The sequence below is a fragment of the Neovison vison genome, chromosome 13, assembly GCF_020171115.1.
Source record: "Neovison vison isolate M4711 chromosome 13, ASM_NN_V1, whole genome shotgun sequence".
Classification (NCBI taxonomy): domain Eukaryota; kingdom Metazoa; phylum Chordata; class Mammalia; order Carnivora; family Mustelidae; genus Neogale; species Neogale vison.
Window position 1 is genome coordinate 10,789,729 of NC_058103.1, and position 10,934 is coordinate 10,800,662.

At 56.8% G+C, this 10,934-nt stretch overlaps 1 protein-coding gene and 1 long non-coding RNA gene across 2 annotated transcripts; one reads left to right on the plus strand and one right to left on the minus strand.

Moving 5' to 3' along the window:
• Positions 1-471: 471 nt before the first annotated feature.
• FAM181A (family with sequence similarity 181 member A) lies at positions 472-1,419 on the minus strand. The gene has a single exon (XM_044230893.1). It carries the CDS (start codon positions 1,348-1,350, stop codon positions 472-474), a length of 879 nt encoding a protein of 292 aa, XP_044086828.1. The 5' UTR covers positions 1,351-1,419.
• Positions 1,420-2,490: 1,071 nt separating this feature from the next.
• Positions 2,491-5,753, plus strand: LOC122894059. Its single transcript, XR_006381734.1, has 2 exons — positions 2,491-2,708; positions 5,645-5,753. It is a non-coding gene; the product is annotated as an uncharacterized LOC122894059 (long non-coding RNA).
• Positions 5,754-10,934: the final 5,181 nt, after the last annotated feature.

The following is a 10,934-nucleotide window of genomic DNA, read 5'->3' on the forward strand; positions in this document are numbered from 1 at the left end:
CCTGCCAGCATTTCATAGCCTGAGGACCATTCATCTCCATGACATCCAAGATGTGGAAACTGCAAAAGAAATGTCTTTATTCTTTTAACCTTCTTAATATTTACAAAAACCCAAACGAACAGAACTGAGATTGGCTTACACAGTGGGCAGCACGTGAACAGAGTGGCAGGAAGGCCAGGGCAGAGCCCCACCACCCAAGACCGGCCCAAGGACACTGCGACGATCGGTCAGTCTCTGGTCTGGCTGGAGAGGGGCTGGCTGAGCCCAGCCCCCCGGCTCCCAAGGCTGCAGGAGCCGACTTGGAGACTGCCTGCGAGGCCCCTGCCCCAAACCCATCCTCCCCCTCTCCTGGACATACACAAAGAGAAGGCTCCCACTGCCCAGCTCCCTCTGCACAAGAAGTGCTCTCGGGAGGGGCTCCCGACATCTCTGCCGGCCAGAGGGTGGGGAGCCAAGGCCCTCCCAGCCCCGCTAGAGGTAGCCAAAAACATTGAAGATGGGCGGGGGCACCGCCGGCTTGGTAGGGATGGGCTTCAGAACCACGGGTCTGTACACTTTCTGCCCCGGCCCGTCCACATCCTTGCAGAAGTGGGCCAGCTCCCCGGGGGACGCTGGGCTTTTCCTCCACAGGCCCAGGTTGGGGACGGGGCTCTGAGGCAAGGCCCCCGGGGGGCCGGCGTAGATGGGCTGTCCATGGTACTGGAAGGGGCAGTAGCCCCAGGCATTGACACGGCCCACCAGGGAGACCCCGGACATCTTGAGCGGCTCCTTGCCAGCCGGTGCCCTTGGGGACGCAGGCACGGGGGCCATCTCAGGATCCCAGGGCTCCAAGCCTTTGCAGGGTTTCTTACCCTCATAGGGAGATCCCTCCCTGGGGCCCAGCTCCCCCTCCAGCCCCAGGGAGTAGCTGTGGGCGGGCCGAGGCTCTTCCCAGAAGGAAGCGGGCAGCTGTCTTTTCCTCATGGGCACCTGGCCAGGCCTGGCCGCTTCTGGATTCTGCCTCTGTAGGCTCTGCTCCTTAGAGAGACATTCCTCCCTGTAGGGGTTCCCCAGAGCCTTCTCCTTGCAGCCCCCCACCACGCCAGGACTGGAACCATGGCCGGGATCAAGGAGCAGCCTCCCAGGCCGGTCCTCGGGTCCCCTTTTCAGGTGAGGCTCGGTGCCTCTGCCGGGGAGGCCCCGAGGAAGCCGGGAATACTTCTGGGAGAAGCGTTTGAGCTGCTTCTGCAGGTACTTGCGATGGTCCACGGAGCGGCGGCAGGGCGCCGACTTGTCCAGGGCCGCCTTGATGTCGCTGGATGCCAGGTTCACAAAGTTCAGGAGCATCTTCACGTCACTGTCGGATGCCATCACCAGGGGGCCACGGCATGGGGCTGTCCATGAAGAGCGTGGGCTCTGCTGGTGGCCGGCAGCTCCAGGGACAGGCACAGAGCTGACCTAGGGTGCAGGGGACACACGCCGGTTGTTGGCAGTCTCTCCAAGCCCCTGAGCCCAGCCCTCCCCAAAGGCCCCAGGATCCCTCCAAGGGAAACAAAGTCCTGGGTCCGTGGGCCACCCATTCAGGCCGCTGAGGGTTTCCTCTTATGTCGGTGAGGGCACAGGCGAACGGGCAGTCTGCCCGAGTCTGTGGCCCTCTGCTTGCCGCTGAGGCTCAGAGAGGTTGGACGACTCGCCCAAGGGGACCCAGCTACAGGTGGCATTGCTGGAGACCGAGCGCGAGTCTCCACGAGCCCAGCCCACCGCGGCTCCCACACACCACGCTGCCAACGTGTACAAACTTGCCAGCAAGGTTTTTATTTTCTGAGCTCAGGCAACTGCTCCACTTTCAAGCAAGGCCAAGCCCCCTCTCTCCCTGGTGGTGCCCTCCTCCTCCCACCCCCGCCCCCCGCCCGGCTCACACCAGCCCCCCTCACCGGGTCCCCACGCTCCACCCACAGCGCTCACGCAGGACCCCTGTCTGGCACTGGAGCCTCGGCCTGCCTGGCGGGCTGATCTCAGACTGCAGGCAGCAGGACGCCCCCGTAGAAGCATCTGCAGCAATTTCATGCCTCCTGGGCCACCACCCGAGGCACCTCGCCCCTCCCCCAGACCCAGTCCAGCCCCACGCCCCCACCCGGTCGGCTCCAGCCGCCAGAGCCTCCACACTGACCAAGGGTGCAGGCCGGCCCCGGGCCCCCACCGCTGCCGCCGCCGCCGACGCCGTGGCCTGGCAGGTTCCCCGCCGCAGACCTGGGCCAGGCCCGGCGTGGCCGGCGAGCTCCGTGCGTCCGGCTGGAAACAGTCGCGCAGCCCTCGAGTGGGCTGGATGCAGGACGAGTCCCCGGAGCTGGGGGGCCCCTCAGGCCAATCAGGAGCGCCTCTCCAGATACAAAGCATCCCAATCAGGCGGCAGCGCCCCGTTCCCACATTCTTTGCCGTCACAAATTGTCACCATGGGGACCATCACAAAAAAGACAGCTCCCAAATGCAATCATTTCCCGGTAAATTTCTACCCTTCAGCCCCTCCTCCCCTTGACCTCGGTTCCCTGGTTTCTTGAGGGGGCAGTGTGTGTGTGTGTGTGTGTGTGTGTGTGTGTGTGTGTGTTTAAAAAGTCCAGGATTGAGGAGGGGCTGGACCCAGAAGAGATGGGCTTGCATACCTCCCCCAAAGGCTCCAGGCCTCCAGCCTCCAGCTGCCATGCTCCAGTGCGGACAGACAATCCGACGGGGTAAGCCGGGGCGGGCTGCTTCCCCCTCTGTCCTTGAGTGTTGAGTGTCTCTCCCTCTCTCTCCCCCTCACTCTCTCCCTCTCTGCCCCTCTCTCTGTCTCTGTCTGTCTCTCCCTCTTCCCAGCCCCCGCTCCTCCCCCCGCCCCGAGGCACCAAGCCCGGGCCAGCCTGGGAGGGCCAGCAGCGCACTTATGCCGGGAAAGGTGGCCGGGGAAGGACTCTGTAACGAGGTGCCGGGATATCCATGGGAAGGGAGCCGGAGCTCTCAGGAATCTTGTCTTTATGTTTGCTTCCTCAATTGAGCTGCACAAAGCCTGAATTGCCCATTCAGCGCGGCCGGACAAAAGGCTGGCGTTGCACGGTCCCCTCGCATTTGTAGTCAAACAGTTAGGGACTTAAATCGAGTCGTCATGATGGAGAAAGAGGTGGACAAAGCCCATAGAATTGCCATCAGCAAACATTTTCCTGTGTCATATTAGCCAGTCTCCATGGCTCCCCCTGGCCTGGGGACAATGGCACAAGTTTGCACACTTGGCTACTGTCACCGTGCCAACGCCGGCGGGGTTGCAAGCGGGCCGCTCCGAGCAAGGGAGCCCTGAGCCGGCCGCTGGCCCTGCCCACTGACTGGCGGAGGGAAGGTGAGGCCGAGGTGCAGGGAGGGTGTCTGGGGAATGCTGCTGGGCGCAGCCTCCGTGGTGGCCCGCACCTCCTGCCTTTCTGCCCCCGTGCTCTGCTCAGCCTCTGCTTTCCGGTCCTCTTCTTTCTCTTCCATTCCTCCTGCCCCCACTTGCTCTGCCACCTTCTCCTGACCACCGGTGGCCTATACCCAACCACACCTTTGCATGACAATCTGAAATGCTAAGGACTCCTCTCCAGGTCCCCCCGCCCTGTAAGGGAGCAGTAGCGGGGGGCGGGGCGCGCCGGGGACTCACCCAGGAGGATGGTCCCACCCCCTCCTGCCGGCCAATAGCGGCAACTGCTGCCGGCACACCTCGGCCTGGCTTCAAGCCACCTCCCTCTCTGGCCTGAGGGTCCCTACAGGCACAGCAAGGGTTTGGAGGAGAGAGCCCTGCGCCCACCAGCTGTTGACTCCGTTGCAGCACTTAGGATCCAGTGCGATATTCTCCGCTGCGGGAGCTAGGGGAGTGTGGCTGACACGGAGGTGTCCTCAGGCTGGAGCACCCTGGACCAAGGACCGTCCCAGGCCCTGGAGAGTGACTCCCATCTGCTGAGCAGTGGGACCCCTAAATCACGGTTGTTTTCAGCACCTGAGATCTGGGGGTTGTTCCTACGGCGGGACTTAGCCAAGCTGACCGGGAGGGTTGGGAAACATCCTTTTTGCTTCAAACCAGCCTTTACACAAGGCTGTGACCCGAGATCACCGGCTTGGGCTCCCTGCTGCCTACTGCCTGGGGGCCTAGGGGCACAGCTTGGCCAGGGCTCGAATCCCCCCATAACCCAACGCCGGCCCACTCAACCCTGTTCTGCATCATTCTCTGCTGGGGCACCGGCCTCATCCCCGCCCGTTTCCATCTCAGTCTCCTGCATGCTCTGTGTCTGCTCACGTGCTGTGGCCACAGGGCCTTGCTTGCTGCTGACATCATTCCCTCACAGCTCAGACCATGGCAAAGGTCGGTGAGCTCCATGCACTCCAAGTCCATATTGTAAAAAATCATTCCATAGCTCTTAATATGGGCTGTTCTTCTCGGATGTTCTTCCCATGTATTAAGGAAGGAAGGAAGGAAGGAAGGAAGGAAGGAAGGAAGGAAGAAGGGAGGGTAGAAAGCCCTTAAGTCTCATACACGCCATGAACTGCAACCATGGATTACATGAGGAAGATCCACCTGACCCCGTGACAGCTCAGTACAGGGACTGTGGCTGCCACTTACCCACGAGGAGTGTGAGGTTGAACTGCTTTCCCAAGGCCTCACAGCTTGGAAGTGGCAACATTGAACTTGAAGCCAGGCCAGTCTGCATGCAAAGCCTGGGTTGGTCCCACTGTGCATAGCTTCCCTGAGCGCCAACCCAGCACTAGACACTGATGAAGGGCTCTTGGGCTTGAAAGCATCGGAAACCAGATTTCATATGTTAGTCCTTCATGTCTTCCATCCATCTGTCAGAATGAGACTCTTCGGGTGTATGGAAGCTGCAGCTCAGGGACATCAGTCAAGGTGACAGGCAACAGCCGTGAAGAACTGTGGCCTGAGACAGATCCATGGCCCTACAGGGACCTGGCCACACCCAAGCTCTGGGTGCCTGCCACCCAGGCTGCGGAAGGCTCCTCTGGGTTTTTCTGTCCATAGGTCATACTGGCAGGTGGGAGACATCCATAATACCGACTCTGCCTTATTCTAGAAAGACTTCCTTTTACAGTGCTTCTCCCATATGGTCCTCATCTGGACAGGGGAAGACTGTTTTCCTTGTGTACATTTGGTGACACACCCAGAGATAAGTTGCCCAGCTGAAGACTGACTTAGTCAACCCTGTCCTCTCAGCATTCTTCAAGGCCCAGCTTCCTCCAGGAAGCCTTCCATCAACTCCCAGCATTACCAGTAACACCCTCTCCCATCCCTATGTGCATAGATTCAAAATGAATTCTAACCTCCTTGGTTTAACACGGAAACCCTTAGTAATCTGACCATCAAACAGAGCCTGGCACAGAGTAGTTTCTCACTAAATGTTTCATGAGTTAAATATTTTGCCCATTTCACTGAATAGAATTTATCCCGCAGACTGGAAACACAGCTTCCTGCAACTGTTTGTTTACTGTTTGTCCCAACTCCACCTGGGTGAGCTCCACGAGAGCAGGGCACAACAGCTGATTCATCTCTGTATGTCCATGGACTAGAATGGCCGTGGCACAGATCAGGAATCATTCAAAGACACTTGTGATCGCTGTGGTTGAACTTGACCACGAATCCTCTGTGTTCCTTCAGGACTGTGGGTGACTTGAAAGCAGGAAGACTCAGTTCACCACTGCATCTCCCTGCACCAGAGAGGGACTCCCAAGTATCCATTAAAGTCAAGTGAGGGGTGCTGGCTGAACTTGAGAGTCCTTCCTGATCCTCTACTGTCACAGGTACCGGTCTCTGACCTCCCCACTGTGCGGACCCCTCCTCAAGATTATTTACATGATGCAGGGTCAGGGACCCCCAGCTTCGAGCAACTCCATTCAGCACCTATCGCGTGCTTGGGACCAGAGGGCGCGGCTTGCTCCTGTCCCCGATGAAGCTCCCTGGAGGGGAGATCGACTCTGTTGTGACAACACAACAACCATCTTCCATCTCCCCATCACTGAGAGGCACACCCTAACTTTCCCTGGTTTCTCAAACAGCTGGGAACCGCCATCCAGAATGTCTGTATGTCATTTGACATAACCCACTTCTAGAATTTAGCCAACACAGCTGCAGATCGTAACCAGAAGAGAGAGGGGACAGTTGGCAATGACACACACTTACCTGGAGGGGACCCGGGCCCTCATCAGAGGCAGTGGGCTCTCAAGCTGCGTTTACGCAGAGGAACCCAATACCTAGAACAGCGACGCAGATGGGCTAGTTCAGATCTATTTCACACACAGGAATGCATACTTCTGCTTATTTTGCAAACAGTGGCTTCCAATGAGAGGGAGGTTTGAATGACCTATGACTTAAATCAGGGGTCGTGGTTTATGGGTCTGGCATCCACCATCTTTGGCTTTGGTTGCAGAACCCATAGACATCTTGACTTAGATAAGCAGCTGGAATGGAAACTTGTTCCGTCTACCTTGCGATCTCAGGATTGTCATCCAGCGAAAACCGTTCACCCAGGAAACATCATCTAGCCCCCCAAGGCGTCGTTAACCGGTTAACTGCCCAGGTTTACCAGTCGACAGCCTCATGTGTTAGCCTGTGAGCTAGAACTCATTTGAGTATGTGTTTATTAGTACAGTGTTTAGAATATGGTATTTTAAGTTGCCAAAAATAACTTTGAAAGGAAACTTTACTTATCCACACCTCGGTAGAAGAGCCTGGATCCAGAAGATGGGCCGTCTTCTCATTTGGGCAGCAGAGTCAACAAGGCCCAGGCTGGGGGCATTGTTCACCCAAGACGGCTGAGCCGGGTAGGAGCAGGAGGAAGACGGCAGCTCTGTCCTGCCGCCCGGCCGCCCGCCACCCAGTCAGAGCCCAGCCCTAGCCAGCACTCACCACTCCGTCACAGGAGGTAACACCTACTAAGCCTGCTCAGGAGGTAAGGAGACTAGTCTGAAGTCCTCTGGTCGGTAAGCAGCAGAGTAGGGACTGGGATACAGGCGTCTAGGTCCAGACGCTTGATGGTGACTGTTGTACGGTACGGCTCCCTAATGGCCTAGGGGCTTCGCTAACCCAGAGACCCAGACATGCCCCTCCCGACCCTGCAGAGTTAGGTCTGATCCCCTCAACCCAGGAAACATACAAATGCCACATCAGAGGCCCAGCGGTGGGGCCAGCGCCTCCTGGACGTGTGACAGACATCACAAGGTGATTTATGTAACCCCCTTACATAACGGGAGCATTTCTATCAAAGAGTGGCCAGAGGGAAGCTGTCAACTGTAATCAGAACAGACAGGCTTTCCACTGTCTCAGAATGGAAGGCATTGGGTTGAAATAAGCCCCTTTGGGGCTTCCTGGCCAGGGGCTTGCTGCCCTGTTGACCTCCCCTCACTGCCCAGGCTGAGCACCAGCCCGGCAGGACCCTCAGGGCAGCTGGAGACCTCAGGATGCTCCTGAAGAAGTCACAGCTCAGCTCGTCAGTCCCTGCAGCCTGACCACAATGACAAGTGTCAGTGTGACTATCTTGAAGGCTTGCTGGCAGAGTGGACCGTGAGGATTAAGAGAGAGCGTCTGTGACAAAGACTAGTACAGTGCCTGGCTCCGAGTTGATGCCCTTCCCCCAGCTTGTCCCCTCTGCGCTGGGGCCAGGGCCACCCAGGGTAGCCCAGCCTGGGTGCGTCTCACCCATAAAGAGGGACTGATATGACAGGAATGACGTGGCAGTTGTGCCTCTGTGTCCCTGTTGGGCGACCCCCAGGGACCACCACCCTCTCCCACTGATCCCCACTACCGTGCCATGCGTCCATCACCTGGACTGTATCTCCGGGAGCCTCTCTGGTGTGTCTCTTCACCCCACCCAGGGCACAGGCGGAATGAAAAGTCCGTTTAATCTCAACTGCCAACTCTGATTTGATTGGTGATGGCTGGCAGGTGCCTGGTGGGAAGATTCCGAGCCTCCGCCCACCCGCCCTGACGGGACTCAGCAGTTGGAATGCCCTGATCAGCTAGTCATGTCTTCGGTCGACGCGGACATGGATGGAGATGGGCTGGGGGCCTGCACCCAGTTCCCAATCACAGGCTGCAAAGCCAGGGGTGCAAAGTTTGGCGTTCTGGAATTTTAATCAAGGGAACAGAGTCCTAGAAGAGGACGTGACTCCTCCAAGTCCTCCAGGGCTCCTATTTCCTGGACCAGAGATCCCGGACTCAGTTCAATGAACCAAGACCAGAGAATGGAGAATTTTGGAGAATGGAGGCAGGTAAGAAGTTTAGGACAACCGGGGGGAGACGTCGCCATGGGGAGGGGCCAGATAAAGTTAGGAAGAAAGGCTGAATACCCTTTGGATTTTTGCATGCAGGAGGCACATAATAAATGCTGTTGAACAGAGGAATGAACCACACACAACAAGGAACAAAATGACTGGCTGGTTTCTGGACCACCATGGGGGCTCCTATAGCCAGTCACACAGCGTCCTGGGGACAGCAGATGCTTCTCGGCCCTCCTGGCCACTGCCGTCCCTCAGCGGCTCCGCAAACACAACATGCTGGGCTGTCAGGGAAGAAAGGAGTCCTCGACTCCCCGAGCCTGGATTTCATAAGAGAAAGGTGATGGGGCAGGATCCCCTCGAATATCATGATGTGCCTAGCGCTTTAGATCTGCTATCTCATTTCCTCATTGGTAATAAATCAATGACTGAATACATAAAACTTTCTGGAGGGGGGTGTCATCCTTCTCCTTTGACGGATTAAGAAACTGAGGCTGGGGGAGGTAGAAAAGCTCTCCCTTGACCACTGAGCCAGGTGGTAGAGGACCAGGGGTTTGGACTCAGTCTGTGCCTACACCACAGCACCCCTCAGAGAAGGCAGGGGACACATGGTCTCTTCTGGTGTGTCCCCTCTACCCACTCCCTGGGTCACCTGTCCCAGTTCAGTAAGATACGGGGGGCTCCCTTTTATCATCTGCTTTTTATTTCCTGACCTCTGATCACAACTGTGGTCTGTAGCCCAAATCCAGTCCAAAACACACATTTTAAGAATTCTCTGAATAAAGTCTTGCCGAGGGAGAGGGATGTGTGTACAATCAGCAGCTCCAGGCTCCCCCACATGGTCCTGCTCAGGTAAGAAGAGTTACCACAGTGAAGTCAGCAGCCCCCTCCACCTAAGTGGAGAGACTGAGCTCCACGGGCCAGGGTCATCAAGCATCACCCTCGTGGATGGCCTTCTAGTGCTTGGCACGTGGTATGTACTCCTTGGAGCACACATGGGCCCTGGAAGCAGAGGTAATGAATATATCTTAAGAGTCAGACCACAGCATTCCGGTCCTGCCTCTGTTACTCTGGGCAAATAATTTCACCTCTCTGGACCTCGTTTTTCTCATCTGTAAGATGGGGGCGATTCTACTTCCTCTGCCGGCTTGCTGGGACCGTGGAGAAAGACTTGGGTCTGACCAGACTGTAAGAAGTACCAAGGGGTGGTGGAGGGGGAGAGAGAAACCCCCGTCGTGCCCAAGGGCTTGACCACATGTAGTTCCAAGTTCAAAGACGTCTGTCTGTGAGGGGCTGGCAATGATCATTCCCATCAGACTCTGAGTGAGGACCAGTGGTTCTGGATGATAAAGGGGATGGAAAGAGGGCCCCAGTTCCACAGGCTGAAGGATGGGGGTGTGGCTCTAGCTCTGCTGAGATGGAGCGAGGGGACTCTAGGGAGGGAATGTGTAGGCAGAGGAGGGAGGGAAGAAGCATCAGACGTGGGCTTTCACGCAGGTCCCCGTTCATCCTGGCCAGAGCAGGAAGCCAGGCAGTGGATGTGGGCTCAGCATGCGTCCAGTGAAGGCTGGAGTTGGGTCCTTGGCCACAGGTCCAGGATTGGGGGTCGGGGGACCCTTCTCTCCTCTCCTGCACCCGCTGCCCAGAAAACCCCATGGATCGCATGAACTTCTAGTCCATCGTGATCATTCCCAGTTTTAATCTCCAGCCCAGACCTCTCCCCTCAACTCCAGGGTCCTACCCAGCAGCTCCCTTGCCATTTCTCCAAGGACCTTCAAGATTCTCCAGCTTTCCATGTCCCAAACTGAGCTCTGGGATTTCTCCCCAAGTCTGCTCCCCCCATGGCTTTTCCGTCTCAAGTCATGGCGGCTCTATCCTTCCTGGCACTCAGGCCAGGCCTCAGAGTCATCCCTGACCCCTCTCTCATCCTCCTCCATCAGCTCACCCTCCGGACTCTGCCTGCAAACGACCTCCAGAATCCGACCACTTCTCCCCAGCTCCCCTGCTCTCCCCTGGGCCCATCACCCACCATCTCTCACCTTACTTGCATGGTTTCAGGGCCTCCTAACTGGTCTCTTTGTCCCCCTCCCCACACAGAAAAGTTTTGCCAATATTTGCCGTAGATATTTGTCCTGAATATAACGTTGAGAAGGGAAGAAGCAGGCTTCCTGCTGAGCTGAGAGCCTGATGCGGGGCTCGATCCCAGGACCCTGGGATCATGACCTGAACCAAAGGCAGAGGCTTAACCTACTGAGCCACCCAGGCGCCCCAAGCATCCAACTCTTGATTTCAGCTCAGGTCATGATCTCAGGGTTGTGAGATCGAGCCCCGCAGAGTCTGTGGAGTCGAGTCCGTGCAGAGTCTGCTGGAGACCCTCACTCTCTCTCTCCCTCTGCCCCTCCCCCTGCTTGCACACTCCTGCTCTCTCTCTAAAATAAATAAATAAATAAGAATCTTTAAGAATAAATAAATAAATATTAATGAATAAAACCCACGAGGATCCAAGTGAACATCGGAGTGTCACTATTTCCCCCTCCCACTTCAATTCTGTCAAATTATCATCTCACTTGGATGGAACATCCAAAATCTGGTCCAAAAGAAAAAAAGAGTACAAAACTTCAAGAGGGGGCAGGCTTCTAACTCCCAGGGAGAGTATCCTGAGTATCCTGGAGGAG